Source organism: Macadamia integrifolia, chromosome 14 (genome assembly GCF_013358625.1).
Source record: "Macadamia integrifolia cultivar HAES 741 chromosome 14, SCU_Mint_v3, whole genome shotgun sequence".
In the NCBI taxonomy this organism is placed as follows: Eukaryota; Viridiplantae; Streptophyta; class Magnoliopsida; order Proteales; family Proteaceae; genus Macadamia; species Macadamia integrifolia.
In genome coordinates this window covers 1346500-1373162 of record NC_056570.1, presented here as the reverse complement: position 1 = coordinate 1373162, position 26663 = coordinate 1346500, and the positions used below count along the sequence as shown (strand labels likewise).

The 26663-nt window shown below is 38.8% G+C and overlaps 2 protein-coding genes across 4 annotated transcripts in view; one reads left to right on the top strand and one right to left on the bottom strand.

Annotated features, from left to right (window-relative positions):
* LOC122060893 overlaps nucleotides 1–22176 on the bottom strand; it is a 35684-nt gene extending 13508 nt beyond the window's left edge. The window contains exons 1-8 of one of the 2 annotated variants that reach the window (XM_042624002.1): nucleotides 21672–22176; nucleotides 18330–21074; nucleotides 13601–13873; nucleotides 13408–13480; nucleotides 10981–11209; nucleotides 9883–10047; nucleotides 8606–8878; nucleotides 8247–8492 (exon numbers count right to left, since the gene is read on the bottom strand). In XM_042624002.1, coding sequence (XP_042479936.1) covers nucleotides 8247–8492; nucleotides 8606–8878; nucleotides 9883–10047; nucleotides 10981–11209; nucleotides 13408–13480; nucleotides 13601–13873; nucleotides 18330–21074; nucleotides 21672–22116 — 4449 coding nt within the window. In that variant the 5' untranslated portion in view covers nucleotides 22117–22176. Of the gene's footprint in view, nucleotides 1–8246; nucleotides 8493–8605; nucleotides 8879–9882; nucleotides 10048–10980; nucleotides 11210–13407; nucleotides 13874–18329; nucleotides 21075–21671 lie in introns of both variants that reach the window. The other variant, XM_042624001.1, reaches the window with a different exon arrangement.
* A 1263-nt stretch (nucleotides 22177–23439) lies between these two features.
* LOC122062032 (protein kish-like) lies at nucleotides 23440–26502 on the top strand. 2 transcript variants are annotated; one of them, XM_042625668.1, is made up of 4 exons: nucleotides 23440–23723; nucleotides 23851–23896; nucleotides 24015–24121; nucleotides 25963–26502. In XM_042625668.1, the coding sequence occupies exons 2-4, from the start codon at nucleotides 23894–23896 to the stop codon at nucleotides 26075–26077; spliced, it is 225 nt and encodes a 74-aa protein (XP_042481602.1). In that variant the 5' UTR covers nucleotides 23440–23723; nucleotides 23851–23893; the 3' UTR covers nucleotides 26078–26502. The 2 variants fall into 2 exon arrangements, with proteins under 2 accessions (XP_042481602.1, XP_042481601.1); XM_042625667.1 differs by having other exon boundaries at nucleotides 23482–23723; nucleotides 23818–23896; nucleotides 25963–26092.
* Nucleotides 26503–26663: the final 161 nt, after the last annotated feature.

The following is a 26663-nucleotide window of genomic DNA, read 5'->3' as shown; positions in this document are numbered from 1 at the left end:
CATGTAACTTCACAACCAGCCGTCAGAATCCTCTCAACATTGGGGGTTTTTGTACCCTCCCTAGGGACTATCTACGCCCAAAAGTGCAGCTCAATTGGACTCCTACAGACCTAGCCGCACCTCTCTCTCTCCAGCTCTATAGTAGGTCTTTCTCTCTCCTATCGAGTTGTGTTTTGGGTTGGTTTTGCTCCTATATGGGTATTGTATCCTTGGGGGTTTATTTGATGATCTTATTTCTTTGTTTCCTGGTCCTATTTGTATTGTTTGGGGTTATAAATTGCTGGGGTAGTTTCTTATAATCTACTCCTGCGTTAAGTGGTATCAGAGCTATGGCTCAGACAGAAGGACCCCAACCACCCTTCAAGATGTGATGAAAGCAATCCAAGCCTTGTCTACAAGGTTGGATGGACATGACCAATAGTTGGCTGACCTAAAAGAGAGTACTGCTACCCACTCTAACACCCAACCAAATGTTGCCCAAACTAATGTTCAACCTGCTGTTAATTGCATTGGTAATGTTCCCAGAAGAATCACTATGCAACCCAGAAGGAATGTCCCAGCTCATAATGATGAGTATGATGAATATGACAATCAGCTTTATCAATCTGACGATATGTACAAGGTCAAGTTAGAATTGAAAGAGTACAATGGGAGGCACGATCCCCTCTACTACCAGGACTGGGTAACTTCCTTTGATGACTACTTCCGATGATACCGTATGCCTGAAGAAAGGAAAGTCCAATTAGTTGTCACTAAGTTAATTGGTGGAGCTAAGGATTGAAGGAGGAATGAAGAGAATAGGCTGATCCGCAGTCGTCAGATGCCTCATAATTGGGAAGACTTGAAATTTATCCTTAACGATAGATTCTTACCACCCACCTACCGACGTCGACTCTACGACATGCTGAATACTCTCAGGCAAGGTACTATGACTATAGAAGATTATACTGATCATTTTAATGAACTGCTTTCACGAACAGGTGCCCCATAAAAAAGATGAAGAACTGCTCATATCCCGTTTCAAACTGGGATTAAGGTATGATATTCGTGAGAAGCTTGGTGTGATCGAGATACCCTCCTTAAGCACTTATTTTGACAAATCACTAGAAGCAGAGGATCTGATCAAAACAACCTTCAGAAGGTACATCCAGCCATAGTTGTCAAGGCATCGCCTAGGTGATGACTAGGCGTCCAGGCGGTTTGCCTGGGGCCTAGGCGACAGTCGCCTTATTGCACTGCATGCCGCCTTGTGTTTTGACACTTATTTATGCCAAATATCATTTAAGTAAATTCATTTACTTAAGATATTATTCATAAATAAGCAAATACCCCCCTATTTGAATCCAATAAAAATAGTTTAAAAATCAAATTCCAAAAGGATAAAAAATCAACCCCCAGTCCAAGAAGAAAAACTGGATTTTGGTTATAGGGGCGATTTTCAACTTTTAAATGTTGGAGTTTTTCTCAATTATGAAAATTTTATAAATTCTATCATATTAAAACATTGCTAAACACCAAAAGTCCGGTAAAATAATTTTTTGTTTTGATATCCATAAAATAATTTTTATTCAGGCGATTTTAACAGCATTCGCGCACTTAAAAATAAGTTTGACCGGAGCATAACTTTGTCATTACAACTCAGATTTAAGTAATCTTTGACTTACTGGAAAGCTGGTTTTATATTATAACTGATACAAAAAGTCTCATGTAAAAATAATATCATTTGACCAGTCAAACTTATTATAGAACCAAAGCATTTCTCGAAATTTTGATTTTTTATAACTTAATATGACTTAATGTTAATTTGTTATGATTTAATATGGCTAAATGTTGATTTTTAATGACTTGATGTTGCTTAATCTTGATTTTTTATGATACAAGGTATATATAGCTTACTAAATAATGTTAGAAAATAGGGAAAATAAAAAATAACAATTGGTCGCCTTGTTCGCCTTAAGGCATGCGCCTTCTCACCTAAGCGCTTAGACAATCCTCCACCGCCTTGGTTTACCTTGGCGCCATGACAACTATGCATCCAACCAACTAACAACAAAAAACCTTATGTACCAACGAAACCCACTGGATTTCCTACCCGAGCTACACAAGATACACAGGATAAGGGGAAGGCTCCAATGGGAAGGGAGAGTGGATCTGTGACATGCTACAGTTGTGGAAAGACCGGACACACGGCAAAATTCTGCCCTAAGCGGGGACGATCCAACTCTGTCATCAGTGCCATCGAATCCAATCCGGATTTACAAATCCACGAACCTAAGGATGACGATTGGACCGTTAATGTTGCAGTTGAAGGAGAGGAGGATGAACTGGAAGATGAGCTTACACCAGAGAATGATGATCCTCATGCTTATGTCAATGTGGTTGCAAGAATCCTAGTGTCTGAAACTAAGGGTGAAGACTGGAGGAGGCACAATATCTTCTACACCTTAATGTCTAGTGGACCTCACAAAGCTCAAGTGATTGTGGACAATGGAAGTTGTGTGAATGTGGTATCTCAAGCCTTTGTCATTGACAGAAAGCTTAAGACTGAATCCCATCCACAGCCATACAAGGTATCTCTTTTAAACAGCAACACCATGGTTGTAACTCAACGGTGTTCAGTCCTATTGAAGGTCTCCGATTATGAAGAAAGTGTATGGTGTGATGTCATCCCCATGGTCGTCATTGATGTACTATTTGAAAGGTCTTGGTTATATGACAATAATGTGCTAGTGGGAGGTGCTAAGAACCAATGCATCTTTGATCACAAAGGCAAACCATTCATTCTAAACCCACTCAACATACCTCAGGTAAAAGACAAGTTAAGGGCTGTCCAACTAAGGAGACAACATGTCTTAAAGAATGTTGCTAAGATCTCTTCCAAAACAACCACTAAGCAAAAGAAGCAACCATGCAAAGAAAATTTCAGCAAGAAGAACACTATGGACAACAAGCTATGCGTGCTGCCCCATAGAGAATTCCTGACCCTTGGTGAAGAAACCGACCTAATCATAGCTCTTGTTACCAAGGCTGCTGAACCAGTGATAGAGGTCAAACATCCCCTACAAATCAAACAATTACTTGCTGATTTTTCAGATTTTGTACCAGAGGAATTGCCTGATAAACTACCACCGATGAGGGATATTCAGCATGCCATTGACCTTGTGCCTGGGTCAGTACTCCCTAATCTGCCCACTTATCGTCTCAGTCCTATAGAGCATGCCGAGCTTAATAGACAAGTGGATGATTTATTAAAGAAAGTGTTCTTGGTTGAGAGCATGAGTCCATGTGCAGTACCAGCCCTATTGACACCAAAGAAAGACGGATCATGGCGTATGTGCATTGACAGCCGGGCCATTAACAAAATCACTGTAAAGTACAGATTTCCTATTCCTCATTTGGATGATATGCATGACATGTTGACAGGAGCCTCCATCTTTTCAAAGATTGATCTATGGAGTGGCTACCATCAAATTCGAATCCGTCCAGGGGGTGAATGGAAAACAGCCTTCAAAACAAAAGAAGGCCTGTATGAGTGGAAGGTTATGCCTTTTGGCCTCACCAATGCACCAAGCACTTTCATGAGGGTGATGACACATGTACTACGACCCTTCATTGGCAAATTTCTCGTAGTGTACTTTGATGACATACTAATATACAGCAAAGCACAAAATGAACACTTAGAGCATCTGAGACGTGTCATGAGAGTACTATGGGCAGAAAAGTTATACATCAATTTGAAGAAATGTTCCTTTATGTTGCCCAAGGTCATCTTCTTTGGTTTTATTGTGTCTTCACAAGGCATAGAAGCTGATCCGGAGAATGTAAAAAGTGTCATTGATTGGCCTATTCCAAAGACCTTGACCAAGGTTCGTAGCTTTGACGGTCTTGCTTCATTTTACCGACGATTCATCCGAAAATTTCAGCGCCGTTGTAGCCCCAGTTACAGAATGCACAAAAGGGGGAAAAGTCCCATTTCAATGGACTCCAGTAGCCACTAAAGCTTTCAACTTGATCAAACAAAAGATGACAGAAGCACCAGTGCTTAGACTACCCAATATTGATCTTATGTTTGAAGTGGCTACTGATGCATCCCATGTTGGGATAGGAGGAGTGCTTATGCAAGAGGGCCATCCGATTGCCTTCTACAGTGAAAAGTTGAATGACGCAAAAAGAAGGTATTCTACCTATGATTTAGAACTCTATGCCATTGTTCAAATCCTCAAGCATTGGAGGCATTACTTAATTGGCAAAGAGTTTGTGCTCTATTCGGATCATGAAGCACTCAAATACTTGCACTCACAAAAGACTATTAGTGATCGGCATGCTAAATGGATCTCATACTTGCAAGGATACATATTTGCTCTCAAGTACAAAGCTGGGAAGGAGAATCAAGTGGCTGATGCACTTAGTCGAAAGGTGATGATGATGAACACCTTCACAGTACAAAGTGCAGGAGTGGAACACATCAAAGAGGAGTACATTAGTGATGCTGATTTTTCAGAAGTATTCAACAACCTACAAGGAGAAGGACGAGATGACAAATTTGCTATACATGATGGGTATCTTTTCAAAGGCACTCGCCTCTGCATCCCAAACACCTCTTTGAGACATCACTTGATTCGAGAGCTACATGGAAGAGGAATGGGTGGACACGTTGGCAAGGACAAAACATACTCCATGATGAAAGATTTATACTTTTGGCCTCAACTCTTAAAGGATGTGCAACATATGATATAGAGATGCCGCACTTGTCAACTTGCCAAAGGAGAAAAGAAGAATACAGGATTGTACACACCGCTGCCCGTTCCACAAGCACCTTGGCAAAACATAAGCATGAACTTTGTCCTAGGCTTACCACCTACACGGGAAAGGTATGATTCCATATTTGTGGTAGTAGATCGTTTCTCCCAGATGGCACACTTTATCCCGTGCAAGAAGACTCTTGATGCAAGTCACTTGGCCATACTCTTTTTCAAAGAGATAGTGCGCATACATGGTCTACCACAGACAATTGTTTCAGATAGGGATGTCAAGTTCATGAGCTACTTCTGGAAGACTCTATGGCTGAAAACAAATACTAAACTCAAGTTCTCCACTGCATTCCATCTTCAAACAGACGGACAGACCGAAGTGGTGAACAGAAGTCTTGGCAACTTATTCCAATGTTTAATTCGAGACTATGAAAAGACTTGGCCATCTATACTGGACATTGCTGAATTCACCTATAATAGTTCCGTCAACCGCACCACAGGTCGTACACCATTTGAGATTGTCCTTGGACTGCAACCTCAACGACCGGTTGACTTGGTAACTTTGCCACCTCAGGTCAGTATTAGGGTGGAAGCCGATGAGTCCTTAGACACATCACGAAGGTACATGCTGATGTTCGTCATTGCATCGCTGTTAGCAATGATGGATACCAAGCAACTGCCAATTGATATCGTCGCTACGTGGAATTTCAGCCTAGTGATTTGGTAATGGTTCGAATTCCACCTAAGAGGTTTCCTCCTGGTACAGTGCACAAGCTCCATCCTTGGAACATGGGTCCCTACAAGGTCTTGAAGCGCATTGGCACTAATGCTTACATGCTAGAGCTACCTCCTACTCTGAAGATCAACAATGTCATCAATGTAACTGATCTGACGATATATTTGAAACACCATTCTGATGACGGTGACACTGAACACACCCTCAAACTTCCTCAATTTGCAAACCCTAAAGATGATGTCATCGAAGATGTTCTCGACAACAAGTTCACCGCAGTTCGTGAGCTGATGTAGATCCACATTATGGAAGGAAATATGCGAGGAAGAAGGGTCCAGCCTTAGTCCACCTGAGTGGCTAGGGTCCAGCCAAGAAGCCAGTCGAGCCCCTACTTGGTCCACTTGAGTGGCTAAGTACAAATAAGGGCCAATTGGGCCCATCGGCTAGGGGAATAATTAGTGGGCCATTGGGACCATCAAGTTGAGTAAGTGGTATGTCGAGTCCAAATTATCTTAGGACTTTATTTGTTTTCCACATAGGTTTATTATTCCTAGTCCAATTTTGAATTCCTAGTTGTAGTAGGAGTGTCTAGTCCTATTGGGAAACTAGCTCCTAAAAGTAGTTTGATTGCTATTCTACCCTCTATAAATAGAGGAGTTTATGTACTCATAATTTCATATTTGAATAAAGAATAATTGCAGTCAATTGCTTAGAACAGCCGAGATAGCTGTGGGTGAGAAGCCCAGGCCTTTTCCCTTTGTTTCTTCTTGTTTAAAGCTTTCTATTTTATCCTAAAGTTACTGGTGTTGAAATATACGATTGTTGTGAGTATTCAGAAGTTTAGATATGTCCAAGTTACAAACCAAATTTGATTCTCTCTCCTGAAGCCTGCGATTATTTCTCCTAGGTCAGAAAATCAAGAAAGCTTGTAACTTCACAACCAGCCGTCAGAATCCTCTCAACTTTGGGGGTTTTTGTACCCTCCTTAGGGACTATCTACGCCCAAGAGTGCAGCTCAATCAGACTCCTATAGACCTAGCCGCACCTCTCTCTCTCCAGCTCTATAGTAGGTCTTTCTCTCTCCTATCGAGTTGTGTTTTGGGCTGGTTTTGCTCCTATATGGGTATTGTATCCTTAGGGGTTTATTTGATGGTCTTATTTCTTTGTTTCCTGGTCCTATTTGCATTGTTTGGGGTTATAAATTGCTGGGGTAGTTTCTTGTAATCTACTCCTACATTAAAAGGATGTAAATATTCACGCTTCTATAACATACCAGACAAAAGGCAGAAGGATTCCACATTTAAGCATCTTAAGAATGGCCTAGTCTAGAATAAAAGATCTCTCGTCTTCCAGCCAAGGAACTAAATCTTAGGCTTCGCACAGCCAAAACCACCAAAACCTGGCTGAAACCAGGCAATTTTTTCTGGGCTATTGCTAGAAATTTAAGCCAAAACCAGGTATTTTTTACGAAATTTCCCACAAACCAGGTGTCGCCTCGGGGTTCACCGAAACTGCTGAGATTTCGGCTGAGATGTCCGAGATTTAGTCCATGCTTTACCACAATTTGTAATGAATAAAATATGACTCAATGCATAACCCCATAGCAAGATTGGAAGTCTTCAACATCATTCTAATTTAGAGCACAATTGAAACTGCAATAAGGCCACCCAAAATCATCCAGAATAACTGTGAAATGATTTCTGCAGTTAAGTTTCTTCGTAGGACTTCAAGCCTGATAAGTATCATGATTCCATGATTCTCTGTTCAACATATCCATCAAGATTTGCAAATTAAAGAAATAGGAGTAACAGTCAATATTAATGGACAGAGAAAACAAAAAAACCTCACTTGGAAAATTATGAGAGATTGAGGTTGGAAGCATAATGGCCATGGCAACAAGGCCCAGGCAGTGGCCGGGTGCATAAGGGACTAAGGCGTGCAACTAAAGGTTACTAAGCTTTCAGGAGGTTTCTGTGAGATACTAAGTTTGGGGAGAATTTATATGTAATATAAAATATTTATTTCTTTTTAACTGATACAATATGCAATGTAATATCTTAGATTTATAAAATATCTCAATGTCAAGTTGTAGGAGACTTGGAGAACTGTCTTATTCTCTTCCTCTAGGACAACCACGAGAGATCAATCCAGGACAGCGTCAACAGCTGCAAAGACAGGTAGGCACTGCCTGCCCAGCAGCAGCAGTAGCAGCAGCATGTGCTGCTGCTGCTTCTTTCTCCTCCTCCTCCTCCTCCTCCTCCTCCTGCTTCTTCTTCTTCTTCTCTTCCTGTGGTGATTCGGCGACTGTGGCAGTGCTTCTGCATCCTTACTCTTTCCTTTCCCTTTTGTCCCCATTTTTACCTTTTTCCCCTGGGTTTACCTTTCTTGCCCCTTCCAATTTTCCATTTAGGGCACCTCAACAGAGAAGTGACCAATCACCTTGACCCTCTCAGACAGCCTGGATGCCCAGGTGCCATCTGGGTGATGCCTTCACCACTATGGCACTTGGAAGGCCTCTGAAATATGGACATCAGACCTTAAAAAAATAAATAAATAAAAGCTATTTCATCAAGAAATTTTTAACTCATAAACATGAGCTGGAGAACCATATGCCGATAAAAGTTTGAGAATGTCTAACTAGAGAAGGTAACATAAGTCAGGATTTTCCAAAGAACCAACAGAATTAGGAAAGGTTGACTATACTAGAAATCACACCATCATTTGGATGCCACAATTAAAAAAAGATAATAAAATAAACTTACTGGAAGGCCACATCTGTTCAACGCTGTAGCAGTCATCCAAGTTGCCCACCTTGCCAGTGTTGCAGCCACACTCTCTCCTACAGAATTCCTCATTCTATGTTTGGACGTCAGCATTAGGCAGTACTGACCAACACTCGGGTCTAAAAGAGCACCATAGTTGGATAGGAGAGATGGCGTATTAAATGCCAGATCAGTTTCGAAACTAAGCAAGCTCAGAAATGATCGAGGATAATTCCCTAATGTCCACTGCACATTAAGGAGAGTGTAATCGTCAAAAAGGCAAAGACCTTTTACAGTAATCCACATAAGCAGGTTCTCCCCAAAAGAATAAATAGAACTTTTATTATCTATGTCCAAACCTCAAGAAGACTTGAAAGCCAGTGGTCCTGTTTCTCAATAGCAGCAGGAAGCAGAAACTTTGATATAAGATGACACTCTAATGGTCCACCATAACCCTCAAGAAGCCGACAAAGAACAAGAGCAAGCTGTTCATCCTCTAGATTTTTGGCACAGATGGTGACTGCAGAAGAAGGTTCACCTCCAAGTAGAAAGAAAGCAATAGCAAGCTCCAGCTGATGTTTCCCCAATAAGACATAAGCATTTTTCAAAGCAGCTGCCTTGTTTTTCTCCTCCTGAAACAAAGAGCTTAGAGATCAGCACATAAAATAAGATGGACCTGAAATTTATGGTAAAATCCGTGATTAGTTTAGTGTGTCAGCATCACACGTACAAAGGGCAGAACTTTGCAGTGAGCCCTTTGAAAGTGCACGATAAAAAAAAAGTGAGGTTTCCATGGTAGTAAACAATTTCATAACCCAATGAGCTGAATGCTATACATAAGGAGTTCGTAATTGGTAAATTTATGAAAACAAAAAACACAAAGTTTCTAGGGTAGTATCAAATATCAATTCAATGTCATGCTCCAACGAGAAATGGAAGGACCTTAGATGACACTCAATTTGGATATTTCTATCAGCACAGGTTCCTACATAAATGAAAATGACTATCAGTCCAACAGATCAGAAAGTAACACTAAAGTAACTTACCAGTATCAGGAAAAAGTCATTGAAGATAATCTTCTTGGTTTATAGTTTATTAGTCTTTAGATAATGTTAACAATCATACCGTTCTTGATATTGTTCCCATATGCAAGGGAAATCTAGCTATCTAGTTCATGCCAATGAAACACTTCAATGGTACAAACAAGGAGATACCCAGACAAGATGGTAATGTATGTACCAGATTCAACTGACACATGCACCACAATTGTTCAGTTCAAATGCTACTACATTTAGTGGTCTGCGTTTAATTGATGCCATGATCTTCAAATTACTAAGTGGAACCAAGGTCCTTCTAAAGATCTCACTTAATCAAACAAAACTAAATTTTAATAGTGAAGTTCTCCTTCAATGGCCTCTTCCAAATTATAATTGATGGATCAACCACTTCTGGTCCTTGGACATTACTGGCATGTTCAAAAGACATAATGAAGGTGACACAAGAATCAGAAATTCTTTGGACATGTTACTCCTATCAGAAGTATGAGACTTGATTAGTTAAATGCCTACCTGGAAATTGCAATAAAGATTTTCAGTAGAATCAGCCTCTCAGTAAAGACAGAAAATTATATGCATACCTGGAAATTGCGCGACAAGAATCCAACCATGGGCTTGTCCTTTTCATCTCTGCTGATCTTAAAAAGACCAGTCAAAACTTGAAGTCTATTCAATGCTATATATAAGAGAGCACAATCCTTTGGATCTTTCTTCTTTAAATATTGTAATCTTGCAAGCTTCTCCATCTACATCATCAAACACCCTGTGTCAGAAAAGCAAGTGTACTGAATGCAACAAAAAATACGCCATCTACTTGTTAAAGGATTCTTTAATAAAACAGAAATATTAATAGAGTTACAGACAGAATTTAGAGAGAGACAAGCATGACTAGCCCAAGGGGAGCAAGAATAACTAGCAAAATTCCAGTCTTTTTCAATTACAATGGCTACCAAAATCAAGCCCCCTTTTTCAGTCTAAATCATTTTTTTTTTTGTTTTATCATTGAGATAACTAGTTAGAGGAGAAGACCACAATAACCAAACTAGGTAAATACAGCAGAACAACCATCACAAAACTGTTAGAGCCAGACCACACCCATAAACAATCTATCTCAATTGATTCTGGTGAGTCCAAACTGATACAATTCTGTAACATTATTAAGTTTGAAATGATGATACAAAAAAAGATTTAGAAAATAAAAAATCTAATACATCATACATGTAAACATCCTCTTTCAGGAACCTGAACAATACTTGAGAAGTGTTGTCAATATATTTTGAGAAGATTGTCACTGATGTCAACAAAATGGGCTACAGCTGCAGCTGTTTGGAAATTATAACAGCAAGGATCCAAGGATCAAGCACTTCGGAAGAAACTAAATTGCTTTTTAGGGTTTCCATGAGGAACAAACCACAGTAGTTGCTGCTCCGATACAGTGATATTTACTAGTTTTACTAAATATTAGTGTTCATATTATGCTTATATCAGTTATTTACGTTTTACAGATATTTTAATCTCTCTCAGATTATAGACTATAAATACAATTTTATAAACCCCTTATTCCCATGAATATCACATTGTCAGCCAGAAATCCCCACATAATCCCTTACAACAAAGAATTTAAAACATAAAATCAATGGAAGATAACATCTGATAAAAGAAAATGATCTGCATGTTACCCTTGAACGCAGTTCTGCTGAATTAATAAACCAAAATCCCACACCCAAATTCCGCATTTCCTGCCAAGAGGGTTCATTTGAGAGAAAAGAACTAAAGAGATTTTCTTGACAGTCAGAGTGAAAGGCCCATCCCATCAGCTCAGAGTCAACAACCAAATCTTCTGCAGAGGCAGATCTTCCAGATCTTCGGAGAATATAAAATTGCTGAAACCTCAATGCAACCCAAACCCTTCAAATGAGAACATAAGGAGAAACTAGATCAGAAATCCCTATTACAAATAAACAAAACATTTGTAACTTAAGGTATCAGCAACAATAACAATAATATAAGAAAAGAAATAACAGGAAAAAGACAATAAGTAGTTGATGTTGATTTACAGAGACACATATACAGAGAAGAATCCTTCACTGCACTGATGTCCAAGTTTTTCTATATTATTATGTTAAACGAAAAACAAACAGCCAAATTGAACCAAGTGAAGGGTCAGAATTTTTATCTTTAAGAAAATTATTTGCATAAATGTAACCATAGGATTCCAGATGGTAAATCCCTGCCATCAAAGGCAACCTTACTCTTTAAACTGTATTTGCATGTTTAGCTTGCCTCAAGAAGGAAAAAAGAGTTCGATGGTTTTGACCATTTAACATCCAAACTTTATGTTGTAATTTTTTGTAAAATCAAGAAATTTAATTTATAGAGAATGCAGGACAACTATTAACTTGGGATGCAATAGTAAAAAAGATAGGAAAGGTTTTGGCACAACAACCATGGCTCTAAACAGGGTTGAATGGTGAAACATGATCACTATGGTCAAAGCCATTTGGTTGGGAGGAGTTGAATTGAATTGAGACCCAGTATACTCTAAAAGTTCCCAAAGGAGAGGCTACACAAACTGACTGGATTTGACACAGGAGACAACTTCCAGTCTTTTCCACTATTAGAGGCAGACATACCAGAAAATTTAAACATTAAAAGCCCATAAAATCATTTCTCCTCAGGCCTGGAAGAAACGCTGTATGCAACTTCCTCAGAGCTTTGGAAAGCCCTTCCACTTAGCAAGCATGAAAGATCAGATTTCATCCCCCCCGAAGTGAACAGTTGCCCCCTTCAAAGCCATAATAACTGAGAGGTAGGGGACGGCTTCACTCCGCCCATCCCAATAAAAGAGAAAGGAAGTGCACCAGTAAGTGAGGAACTGATTCAGCAGCAAATAAACCACAGAGATAAACATTGAAAAGACAAAAAAAGTGAAAACTCAACACAGATCAAGGGCTTCAGAGGTTTACTGTCGTAATGCTGTATTTAGTAGTATTTGACCTTGGCCAGCACCCTTCCTCCAAATTTAACATCCAAACCGAGAGAGATTGGCCAAACAACAAGTTTGATTTCCTCTTCCAGTAGAGAGAAGAAAGTTTCTCTGACTGAAGAGAAGACCCAAACTTTTGTCAAGGATGGAAATCAAAGGCAGCTTCAGTATTATATAATTAAATTTCCATGTCGATTTGGTATGCACACATAGAGATAAAGAAAGGTGTCTCATTCATCACATGAGCTGTTTTTCTTTAATTTTTTATATATAGTGGGTGTATCAAGTTCATGCTTGTGTGCTCTGCTCATCAGTCAACTTTCAATTTAAAGTCTCTCTTCTATTCCTCAATTTATTGATTTTTCCAAATATTAAATACTAAAGAATCAAATTCAATATGAGAGGAAGGACTTGACAATCAAGATAAATAGTTCCCGCTAAAAAAAAAAATCACAATTTTTTCCACAGAAAATGAATTCATTTGGTAAAACATTACAATCTCTAGCCTAGCTGTTACCCATTGCAGATCTTTTAAATATTATCCACATAATTCTCCAAAAGGAGCCATCGCTCGCTTGGTAAGGAGGTAAAAGATCAGACTATCAACAAGAAAATATGGGTTAAAGTCTAACAATGGCAACTTGTGCATATGGCCAACTGCAATCCACCATTCCCATAACCATGCGAAAACAGGGCTGGCACCAGGTTATGGCACCTTGTCCTGAGTCCAGAGAATTCTCAAATGAGTTCTGGTTGAGAATAAACTGATTCAAATTTCAGCCAAAACTAAAATTCTTCACAAGTCGAACCAATGTCAGGAATAATGCAATATACAGGGAAATAATTAGGTTATGGAAAAATTCCGTTTGCTATAATATTCTAGGGGCATAATGATTCTCCAAAACTCCCGTAGCTTTTATCCTCTAGGTGCTTAAGATAAGGATTCAAGCCTATCACAACCATGGTTATTGGGTTGTCCCCACCTTTTTTTTTTCTATTGCTTAATTGAAAATCTTCAAGAACAGGGAAATAGCTAGCAGGTTTAAAAACTTACAAAAAAAGCAAAGGGTGTTTGAGTTAAAATAATAAAAATTTACAAAATCAACCTATCCAAGAATACCTTCGGCCAGGTTCATCAAAGCTGTCATAAGCTGAAGAACATGAACCACTGAATTCACCCAAAAGATCTATAACTGCAAGCATTTGCATCCTCTTACTATTACTCATAGCCACAAAGTCTTTGGAATTCTCCAAAGTTTCGATAAAGCTATTGATTTCAGATTTTGCTGAGTAAGTAAACATAGTATTGGTACCATTGACAATTGAATTATATCCACCAAACTGAGTTGAGCTTGTCTCAAATTGTGCAGAAGATGAGACCATTGACGTATCTCCACCCCATTGTAATCCTTTATCACCCAAACTTGTGGAGAAAATTTCTTCAAAATACTTCGACAAATGTATCTGGGGAATGACAGGACTAGGTCTTGTACAGTAATTTCCATACTGACAGGTAACAGAAGCATTATCGGATTTAAGATATCCCACTAGATGCTGTATGGCAATATATGCACGTTTCCACTTCCCTGAGAACAGTAAGAGTTAGATGATTTAAAATACTAGAAATTAGGAAAAAAAGAATATCACTCACAAAAACTTACCAAGTAAAATCTTTACAGGATATAGATTGCCAGGGTATACAGGTTTGTACGATTTAGTCTACAGACCATAAAAATTAGTGAAATGTAACTCTGAATGAGCACTAAAAGGACGAGGTCCAAATTTGTGGATCGGATAGCTTCATGTTCCACAGAACAATGAAGCTGCCAAGCATTTTTCAAGAAAACTATCTCCAACTGAAAAGCTTAATATTGTCTATTTCATAATTAAAAGGAAAAAAATCATTTATTAACAATAAATTAATTCATAACTTATTGAATCAATAAAAGTTCTTCCCATTTCCAACAAGGATAAAGGGTTTAAATCCATACAATCAGATGGGGGGTTGGGAGTACATTCCACAGACTAACAACTCCAAGGAGCATTATCAACTCCACTACCAGTGATCTTCTCTTTAAAGGGTTGTTCATTTTTCACTTTATTCTGTTTGACAATCAAATTTAGGGAAATTTACAGTGCCACCCCTCGAGAAGGCCACTATAAACAAAACACCCCTATACATTACTGACAATTACACTTGGACCCTTACCGTCAGTCTCTGTTAAGTGCGGTTTGAAAAGACTATTTCACCCTTTTGCCTAAAACACATACCCCCCCCTCACATTCCATCGTCTTCTTCCCCAAATCGTAGAAGGCAACAGGGTGGTGAACTTGTGATTTGTTGCCCTAATCAGAAATCTCGACCAGAAACCGGTGACGACCGGTGAGTCAGGTTTTCTGAGATCAAGGGTTCCTTACTCCTTGAATCTCGTGGATAACAGAATAAGAGTTTGTTTATCACTTCAAAGAAGGAAGATTGATGGTCTGAATCAACTAGATTCAAGCAGTAGGGAGCCCTTGCCGATGGCATATGCAACCTCAGAGACATCGGCACCGGTGGCCTCACAAAGCACAGACATAGCATTAATGGATGAGATCCGCTGTGCCAAGAAAGTATTGGCAGCGAGCATTGGAAGCTCTGCGGACCAGAGGTTCATGGTGATGATCCTCTGGAACCCATTTGGCAGGACGGCTTTTAGGGCTGCAACAGCTTTTTGACCTTCTAGGGTTTCTCAGCCACCAATTAGGACACGATTGGGACTAGTGAGATCTTCAGTTGCAGTACCTTCAGCGAGGAACTCAGGGTTAGAGAGGATCTGAAAATTGATGCCTATGCTGTTATTGGTGAGGATTTTTTCGATTGCTTCTGCGATCTTGACAGGGACAGTGGATTTTTCAACGATGATCTTGTCTGGTTTGGAGACATCGGCGATCATTCGAGCAGCAGATTCCCAATAAGTGAGATCTGCGGCTTTACCAGTGCCAAGACCTCTGGTTTTGGTGGGAGTAGGGAACCCTTGATCTCCACCCATTCTTTCTTTCCCATGCTCATGTATTTCTTTTCCTTTTTTCGTTCTTCTGCTACTGCAAATTTTCAGAACAGGGGCTCCAGCTTTTAGGCCTTTCTCATCCAACTACAATGACATGGAATGTTAAAGGGTCCTTTACTCCATCTTCAATCAATATGAACCCAAGGAACAAAAGAGGAAAAGAGAAAAAAAGAGCTAGATAAAGAAGTTAATTGAGCATAGAAATAGAGTGTCATTGTAAGCACAATTGCGATGCAACTAGGCATGCCTGCATCTCAATGGCCTTTCTGTGATGAGGCCAAAAGGAAGCCCAGGATTGGTCATGTGTAGTAAATATTTTCCCAACATTCAAGCTATGTTGGACATCAGGGAGGTGCGAACGATGGTGGCCGAGGCCAAATAAGTCGTCGTCGGCAGTTGCTAGAGAGAGGGGAGGTGCAAACGATAGGGCACATGGTTCTTCAATTGGGGGAAGAAGCAGAAGAAGAAGAAGAATGAAAAGGAAAGAGAAAAGCGTGGCAAGGGCATAGTTGGTAGTTTACTTAATATGAGTGTATTTTGGTATTAAAAAAAAAAAAATAACCCAGCTGATGTCAGCACTTAAGATTCCCTAACAGAGACTGATGGTAAGGGGTCCAAGTGTAATTGTCAGTAATGTAAGGGGCGTTTTGTTAATAGTTGCATTCTCTAGGGGGTAGCACTGTAAATTTCCCAAAAACTTAATAGAAGGGTGTGTCTAGCTGACATTATGGCTGGAATAACAATGCAGCAAACATGTGTGGTTCAGGTGATAAGGTACATCAAAACCATCTTACCACCCAAATTTCAGCCCCAAACAGGGAACAACTCACTTTTGAGGCACTTTTATTAGTTGTTTCAGGCTGACATTTGACCAGTGAGATGGGTGGTGTCCCTCTCTCATGGATCCACCCAAGGTGTCAATCATAGTTGTCAAGGTATCGCCTACTCGCGTTGGTTGCCTAGGCGTGCGCCCGGGCACCCTGTTGGCGGTGCCTTGCATCCAGGCCCCCTCCAAAGCCTTGGGTTGCCTGGATGCGGTGACAACTATGGTGTCAATTAGATTATTCCTTATTGGAAGTTGTTATCATTTTACTGTTAATTAACACCTTTATTATAGTTACAACTCGGTTTACTCATGTCAGTTTATCGTGTTCATTTCATATTATATGTTTAGGGACTGAAACTGTCATCATCTCCAAAGTCTAGACCCATAATACTCTTATTCTCCATAAATTTAAACTTATTTTTTCCTTGAGGTATACTTTTCTCATTTTATTACTTTCAATCTTATCTGGCTCTGTCTCTACTGCCACAACTATTTTTGCACATAAAAACAATTATTCATACACTAGTATCAAACATGACTGCCATTAAAAGTCCCTCAGTGTACGTCATACCATTTCTGATTTGTGATTGCTTATTAAGTACTCTCAAAATTAGTTCAAACTTCCATCCAATCCCAGGCATGAAGAACTAATAAATATCTCAGGTCAGAAACTCGGTATAACATTAGATCAAGGATATGAGTTTACCACTCAAAAGAGAAAAGGGATACAAAATCCAAATCAAGATCAGTCTGGACTGGTTCATTTCCAAGAGATTTAAATTATATAGTATAAAAAGAAAAGGCTGGCTGCTCGGCATGAAAGAAGAAATACTGTTCAAAGCAAGAGGCTTGCAAAATAAATTCCTTCTTTAATAATGGAAAAGTTGAAAACTAACTGTTTTATATGAACAAAGAGGCAGAAGCCACAGGGCTGACGCATTCATGAATAGATTGGTCTATGTACTCTTGATCTACTTATCAGGAAAGATATAGATGCTTCCATTGTTCATGTGTCTGGCATTCGAGTTATATAATCTTGTTCCGCTTTTCACGCAGACTGTTTCTTAACAAACTAAAAGATGATTTTCTCAGAATATATTCCAATTATGTTATCTTCTACAGAAAAAGTGTAAATCAATTAAGGGTGTCAAGTGTCAACTAGACAGTCCAAGGTTCAAGGTATCGGGTTTCGACCAGGTTTTGACCCTTGGGGAGACCGAAATTTCGGTCGAAACCTGGGAAATTTCGAGGAAACCCGGAAATTTTTCCCGGTTTGGTGGAAACTTAGGTTTCGACCTCCAAACAGTGTTTTTTTTCCTGATTATGTGTACATCCTATTTTAGACATTTCTAACACATTCACATCATTAGTTTCATAAAAATAATAATAATAATAATAAAATAAAATAAAAATAAATAAATAAAAAAACACATAAAGTCATACTTGTTTACTTGTGTGGTGAACCAAAGGTTCAATAATCATCACGCTGAGTTGTTGACTGAAATATGTTGTAGGTAAATGCATTTAAAAAAAAAAAAGGGAAGTTGGGACTTGCCTTTTTGGTCCAAGCTGTCTTTCTTATGCAAATGAAGCAAGAACCACCCTTAGATTCAACTTTGTTAGGCAAAAAAAGGAAATCTCCACTGTTTCCCCAAATTTCCCACTCCTAAGAGAAAAAACTTAGAAGAGGGTCGAATTCTGCTAAAGAAGGCTTGGGTTTCTTTTCAAACTAACTTATATAGGATCTGGTTCACCCGCAACATGGGAAATTTTGATGAAACATGTCGAAACATGATCGAAACTTGTGACTTTTAAAAATCACAGGACATATCGTTTTGACCCTTGGCGATACAGTCAATTTCGCAAGTTTCGATTGAGTTCTCGAACCATGAGACGGTCACCAAGGAAAGAAAATTAAAGGAAGTTACAATCCTCCAGTGTATTTGAGTGTCTGATGGATGATCTAAATTAACTTTAAGTGGTTTGGTGTCAAGTGTCAACTAGACAGTCACCAAGGAAAGAAAATTAAAGGAAGTTACAATCCTCCAGTGTATTTGAGTGTCTGATGGATGATCTAAATTGACTTTAAGTGGTTTTATCACAGATTTCTTAAGCTTGAAATTGATGTAAGGAATTAGACAGTAAATCACAATCAAATTAGCATACCTGCAAATATATTCAGCAGGAGTGACTCAGGATTATAAATAGGCAAAGATCCACCCAGTTTCTCTGCAACTTCTAGCATGTTCCACCAACCAATTTTGGACGTTAAACTATATTGTTGTTGAGCCATTGTTCGAAAGTGATTTTTGAACTGCGAATCAACTTTCAAACTCTTCAACCCAAGCAAGATGGAATTCCTTTCTTCTCTCTTCTCATCGATAGATAATTCTTCAACATTACAACTATTGCAGTCAGTGAAAATTGCAGAAAGCGTCCCCGTATCTTCTCCACCCTGGCAATTATGAGGATCATCTTCAGCACATTTTCGAGAGCACCTAGCTCGATATTTCTTATCCACATGGAGTGACCACTGACTGAAGTGACAAAAATATCTCTCATGAACAAGAATAGGTGTTATCCTGGGCCCCCAAAGGAATTCTTGAGTAGCTGGAGATGTATGAGCAGATGCAAGACAAAACCAAATATGCATGTCCATTGATTTCCCAGACTTTACCAGAGTATGACTACCACATCTTTGAGCATATATCTGCAACTCATTTTGCAGGCAAACGCCAAGCAATAACTGACCATTTCCCAAAGTTAACCAATTTAAAGCAACGACAGCCCCATCTAAGGATATCTTATCTTCCACTAAAAAATTCCCAGCACCTATGAGGCATATGGAATCCCATATATGAAGAGTGCTAACATTATCTAAATGGCCTGCCTTGCTGATGGTTGCAATCTTCCTACCACAGTTGGAAACCGACAACTTGTTAATTGGACCAGAATGCACGCAGAACATCCCCACAAACTCCCAGGGTGAGAGAGACTTCTCAAGATGTGGAGGTGATGATCTTGCAGGACCACTTCTCCATAGTTTTAGACTTCCATCCAAACAGCCTGTAGCCATGTGGTATGCAGCATATTTCCTGCCCAAACCATTAGGAGAATTCCAGTTTTGTTGTGCATATGGCATCAGAGTACCTGGACAGACCACAGCTACGCTTGTAACTCGGTCATGGTTGTGAGGATCTGGAAACTTTGATGAGCAAGGAACAGCAACAACATAATACCTTTTCCCGGCAAAAGCATTTTCATGTACCCACATGCCATTTGTGGTGTCAAAACTACATTCACAGCTGCTTTCAGATATATCATTAGAGTGCAAGGTAACTTTCCACGATAGAACTTGAAATTCCTTCAACCATACTCCTATCAACATAAAATTGTCAAACATGAAGGTTTGCCCACAGTCTGAAGGCAAAGGGATTGCAAAGATGTTGGTAGGTGCATCACTACGGCTCTCACCGAAGAAAGGGATTGTGCATAACCTGTGACATAATATTTTTTCTTGTTCACTTTCACAAATTTTTATAATGAAGCAATCAATTCCTTTAGAATGTCCCATAAGAAGCACTCGGTACTGATTCAAAACTGACGGTGCCCATATCAGGCTCTTATAATCAAAAGATGAAATATTTTGGACTAGAGTTTTGCCTAATAGTTTCCATGAATTATGTCCCACCATTGGCATGCCCAAACTGTAACTGGAAATGGTAGAAAGTGACCAGAAAAGAAGAAAACCATTAGAATCCAAAGAAACAAGAAGTTCAAGTTCACAGCTATAAGGATGTAGAGCAATTTGTAAGATTCTTCCACTATGACCATCTAGACTTAAAACTCCACAAGCAGAACATGATAAGCAGTTCTCTTTTGCAGACTGTTTTAAAGATCCATCTTCTATGTCATTTGATGACGGAGTGTATAATTGTAACCAGCTCATGGAATTACAAGGCAATAACTGAATCAAATAGCATATGACTGGTGGACCAAAGAGTTGACTCCTCACTGTAACAGCTTTAGTGAAAAGTGGTAGTTTTTTAGCATTTGAGTCACCAGTACCATGAAGATGACTCACTTCAGTACCCACTAACAACTGTCTCTTCCATAGGGTCACTCGTGGGAACCTTAATGGTGAAACGTCATCAAGGCAGTGAATAGCCCAGAAACTAACTGACATTCCAGGCCCAAACCCAATTAACCACTCACACCTGCCAGGTTGGTTATTCTCTTTTCCTGTTGATAAACATTGTTTTGCTCCACCTGTATTAATCAAACCCCTGAATTCTACTGCCCATGTCACAAATAAATCTCTGCCCAAGGTTCCATTCATTGACAGGTTTATTTCAATTACAGCAGTAGCATGAAATGATCGCCTAATGTGCTTCTGATCATTGGCATCCTTACCAGACTTTTTAGCTCTTCCGCTATCAATCTCACTCCACAGCCTTACAGTTCCATCTAAGCAGCATGTTAGCAGAACATCTTTTTTGGAATGCAATATATCCTTCTTTGACTGTGTTCTAATTAATGGTCTCCACTGAATCATTGAAACAGGCTGAGGATGTTGTAACTCGGCTCTCAAAGATCCATGCTTCACATCATTCTGAAAAACTAATACATATTTACTTGCACCATTAGGCAAAGAAGATGAATCTTCATTGTCCGACAGACCCAAATATGCTGTGGTCGCTGCAGGTCCTTCAATAGACCAGGTTGTAGAAACCAGAGTTTGAGGTTGTTCTGCTTTAAATTTCCAAAACATTTCCCAGCTCTGGTTGTTCCTTTTCCACAATGCTACATCAACTCCCACTGCAATAATACCATCCCCAGAGCCAGTCCATTTTATGGTGTCCACTGTAGATGAGTGCAGAAGTATTCCAACGTGACTCCAACAAAAAGAACCTGAAAATGAGAATAAAACAATCATTAAAAAGAAATCAAAAGGAAGATAACTATCAACAAGTGATTAAAAAAAAACACTGTTCAATAATCTCCTCACAAGCAAATGCAAATAGATGCAAAAAATCAACCGACGCAGTCATCCAGCATTCTTTTGAACTTATCCAAACCATTCATAAGGCCCATCAAATTTTTAACGCCCATTTATTTTAATCTCTCATCCATATTCTTCAACACACAAGTCTCTATTATCTTGTGATACGATAAATCTTACCAATTACTGAGTTATTTCTACATACTAAAACATCAAACATCTCCACAACTAGATTAGAATAAATCTGGCAAAGCAGCACAAAAGTTCAGTTCACAGAAGCATAAAAGTGTAAACATCAACCAAGGACTAGGTAACCATAGTACACTGTATGTTAAGCATTGGGACTGCTGAGTAAAAGCATCAACAGCCAATACACTTCTGTGATATATTCCATGTCCAAATTTAAAAAAGAATTAGGGATACACCTTCACAATTCACATTGGTGTTATTCAACTCAAAATGGAAAAAATCAATAAATGACGAACTTGAAAGAAAAACCAGCATACCATGAGTAACTCGAGAATTTCCTGAATACAAGAAGACACAATTATCGACCACTGCCGCCAGATCACCTTCCGATGGGAAAGACGGGGACCAAGCAACAGCCTTCACTAGTACAGACTCATCAGACGACAGCTCTATCACTTGCCGGAAAAAGGGACCAATTAGACTTTCTTCCTTAGAGAGAGGCGAAGGGAAGTGAGAGATCACGAGAAGTGAAGAAGCTCCGTATGCGATCCATGAGAAACCAGAAAATTCTGGTAACCAATCAACAGCAGAATCTGAGGAATTTGGTATTTGAGGAATTATCTCTGATTTCATCAGTTCCAGTGGTAAGAGATCGGAAATTTTTACATCTTCGATCATCTCTTCTTCTTCTTCTTCTTCTTCTTCGTTTGATTTATTGGTAGCAGTACTGTGAGTTCTGCTGCTACTGCTTCTCTCTGCCATGATTTTTGGACTCTCACGAACAGAGTGGCAGAGGCGAAGTTCCGAGTTCGGACTCGGTTTATATATATGCTTAGTGAGAAGAAGGGGAAGAAAAGTTTCGATAAGTCTTCACTTCGGGTCACGACTCACGGCATATAAGGCAGGCAATGGCAACGTTTTTGTTCTAAACAATTATTTTCTAATCAGAAATAATTTTTTTTATATTTCTGATTTTTTGGAGTAATTTTGTAGCAATAATATTATTGTACGGTAATACTATATTTTTCTTTTTTTCCTTTGGAGTTTAAGGGCCCGTTTGATAACGTTTCTGTCGTTTCTATTTCAAGAAACGGCAGAAACATAAATTTTCGTTTCTAGAAACAGAAACGGAATTGAAGGTGTTTGATAAGTCATGTTTTTAGAAGTCGATAGTAACCAGTGAAAGAATGACCACAAGTCGTTTCCAGAAACGGCGAAACAAGTTGAACTTGTTTTGACTGGGTTGTTTCTTGAACCATAAATAAGTAAAAATTTCTATTTATATTTCTGAAAATAAGTGAAACGAAACAGTTTTATCAAACGCATTTTACTCCGTTTCTGGAGTTTCTGGAAACAGAAATGGCAGAAACGCGTTTCTTGAAACGATTTCAAACGGGCCCTAAGTTGAAGGACTTATTGGTTATTACGTTGTGGACCCATGTGGCAAAGCATAGACCCATGGAGGAGTCAATAGGGCCCATGGTCACACTTCTTGGAAAGCAAGTAAATGGTGCAAACTAAACACTGATACACTGCAGAGGAGTTGATCGAGTGACCAACTCTTGGGTAGCATTTCCACTAAGCACTACACCAAGGTTTAAGTTTGTGAAAAATATTATTTCTACCATTCATAGAAAAAAAAAAAAAAAAATACATACAAAATGCATATTAACAATAAATATTTCTTCTAATGGTGGCAATAGTGGTTATAGAAGTGGTGGTGGTGGTAGTGGTAGTGATTGTAACGCTATGACTCTGTACCAAGACACAATATCATCTACTTTGGGGCGAAACTTTTGTGACTTTAAAACGCAAAAATAGTATTAGAGTCTACTGCTTCTCCACTATCTCTCATTTTGTTTAACTTTTGAAGTTCAATGGATCTAAATCATTTTATAAGGACAATATTGTAGCTTGATGTGTATTGAGGTGCTACGAAGGTGGTGGTGATGGAACAAGTGGTGGTGAGATGGTCAAGACTCAAGAGGCTCGAGAGTTTGAAGCTGTAAAGTCATTTAAAAATTTCCTTACGTACACGTTATTACCTAGTTCACTTAAAAGAAAAAAACAGATCAGATCTGGTCCGTTTCTGTTCCCAAAAGGAAAATATTTGAAAAAACACCGGGATCAATTTTTCGGTTGCAGGCAGAGCCTAAAGTCGCGACTCTCTTTCCGGCGCAGGGGCCACGCAGCCTGACAGCAAATCCTTTGAAAATAAGAGATGTCGGAGAAGCACGGACTCGCAGAGAAAACAAATCAAAGGTTGCGATACTCACGTTAAGAGGGCTTCAGCGGAAGAAAGGGTTGGTGCTCAAAAAAGGAAGAAGGAGCTGTGAATTCCTCCAGAGCTCTCTTCAGTCTTCAATAAGGTACTCTTTCTCTTCATCTTCATCTTCTTCTCTTTCTTTTGGTTTTTGGATTAAGTTTTCCTTTTGATAATTTATCCTATTTGTTGGTTTGCAGCTTTGAATTATCTCTGTAGAATTATATCTGTAGATCTAGGTGAAGGAAAGCCGATCAATTGAAGGAGAATCTGAGAATGGTAAAAGAAAAAAGAAGAAATTTAGTAAAGCATTATTTGTGGAAATTTTCATTTACTTCTGTAGAGGAAATCTTGGAGTTGTTCAACTTGTTTATTATTTATTTGTTGGATTTTGCAGTCTGCGCTTTTCAATTTCCATTCGTTTCTGACGGTGGTGCTACTAGTTATTTGCACCTGTACTTATGTAAAGCTGCAGTTCCCTACCATCCTGGAACAGAAAACTGGGTACCGATAAATTACTCTATTGTTATGTTTCAGATTTATAGGATTTAATTGTATTGGTATTCACAAATACTTCATGGTTTATGATCTCTTAAACTTTATCCTTAATACAGTGAATCCAGGAGAGATGAAAATTTTTTGACTGGATCATCCTTAATTGCTAGTCTAAACTTTGATACATTAAGATGACTTATGAATCGTGTTTTAGGGGTGTTTTTGAACTATACCCTGTCCTTTAATTCATTTGAAGTGCTCATTAACAAAAAATTGAAACTGAAAGTTTATAGAACTGGCAGGCTCTGTCCGATTGCAAGGGAAATAAGAGACGTGAACCTAAATAAAAACTAAAATGGAAAATTTTGTAATCATTATCTAACATCATTGTGTAACTAACTCCAGAACGTGGCAAATTTGGGTATTAAAGTTTACTTTATTTTGCAATCAATTACCTTGAATGTAAGAAGGAAAATAAAGATTTTATTTGAGAAGTTAGATTAGCATATTAAGTAAGAGTTTAAGGTTGATACAAAATCATGGTTGCACAAGTTTCCATTTTCCTTTTAAAACTGATGTCACCCCCTTCCCTTCCCTTCCCTTCCCTTCCCTTCCCTTCCCTTCCCTTCCCTTCCCTTCCCTTCATGGACACAGAACCCTCATGCCAGGATTGGAGCAGTCACCGTGCATTAGAACTTAACTCACTGGGACCTGCCCTGAGTAATTAGGGTTGGCTACATAAGTCTCATTCCACCATTCCACTCAATTTAAGCTATTTCTACTCCCATTGGGCACTCATTTCATATCCTCTCTGCTGTCCTTTTAACACCTCCAGTGTGCACAGTATTGCTTCTCAATATTGCATGCATTCTCTTTAAAGCATTCATTGGGCCTTGTGTTCCTTGAATGTTTTCATCTCTGAGTCAATCATTCATATTTTTTGCCACTTATCATTATAACATCCTGGTTTTATGTATTTATTGTCTCCCCCTAGGGGAGGGGGTCTCGTTAGCTCATAAATTTTATCATCAGAAAAATAGTGTGGACCATAGGAATTCCTCTTGTGTACACTGAGTTGGTTCATCCACAAGTATTTGCTAACTTGAAACACTTTCTTTTGTTTAACCCACCAAATGATCTTTCTAGAGCAACCGTTGGTGTATGCTGTAGTGAATAAAGACCATGAAGATCTTTCTTCGCATGCATTAGGAGGGTGATATTAACTGAAAGTTTTACTTGTTTTGACTTGGACAAAGCAATAATGTCTTTGCTTCTGGTATTAACAAAGTGAAGATATGTTCTCTCCTCTTAAATGATGTAATGAAGCTTAATCTTCAGGATCCTGCAGCCCTCGAAAGGTGGTTGTTTTTGTTTAGAAACATTAAGTAACAAGTTCATATCCATGAAGGTTAAATTGGAGTTGATTCTTGTTATGCTGGCCTAGGTCTATAAGCATAAGAAGAGTCATTAAAGCCCTTTTCAGTCGTAAGAGTAACAGTTGCAACATTTGAGATGCCCCTACTTCAACTGCCACGAGGCAGGAAGAGACTCCGAATGTTTTTTTTTCCCTCCATACTTGTGAGACCTTTTATTGAAAGTCTCCAAGGTAACTCTAGCTAAACTGCTTCTAATTAAGTAATTACTTCCCTAGTGTCGGTTCAGTTGCATCAAATATTTCCTTTTGCCAAGCCAAGGTCTACCCATCCATATTCGATATTGTTTGTAGTCTTGCGCTGTATATTAGAAGTTATAAACCACAGGTATCAATGTCTACAAATCTTGGGTGAATTATATTGTACTTGCTTTCTATATTAAGATATTTTTGGTTTGATGCATTGTGAATCTGGCAGGTTTCGAGGTTTCTTTTGGAAGGCCGCCAGAATAGGTAGGTTCCTTGATTTTGATTGCCTGTATATTTACTTTGTCATCATGCTTGTTTTGCTTGTACAAAGTTGTTTCCTCTAGTGATCATTTCTCTTTGGTCTCAAGAACTAACATTTCAGCATAATTCCTCACTGAAATTTCTGAAAATTTTCCGCTCATAAAAGTCAGGAAGTGGTCCTTATGTCACCTGTGTGCATGTATCATTGGTCCATTTTATTAGAGCTCTTGGCCAGTAACAACTACTGTTTGAATTATGGAGTTAATATTTTTGGCCTAAATAGTGATTTTAGCAGAATTGCTGAATTGATTGAGAATATAACATATTGAACAAAAAAATTACTGTAGACTTTAAACTTGTAAATTTCAGTCGGTTTAGGTGTTTCAATCCAGTGGCTAAAACCCAAAAGTTTAAAGACTTTGAGCCAAACAGTCAATGAAATACAAAATTTATTCTACGTTTTTTGTTTAATACGATACTCTATGTTGCTTAGGTAATATGTGAGAATCTAATAGTCCAGCTGCCTCCCTTAAAATGCATCCATCCAGTACAGTGTTAATGATTGAGTAATTCATCATTTGGAACTTAGCACCTCCTCCAGATTTTATTTAAGCTGTATTAGATCACTTTCTAGATCACCCTAGTAAACCTTTGAAATACAGAATAAGA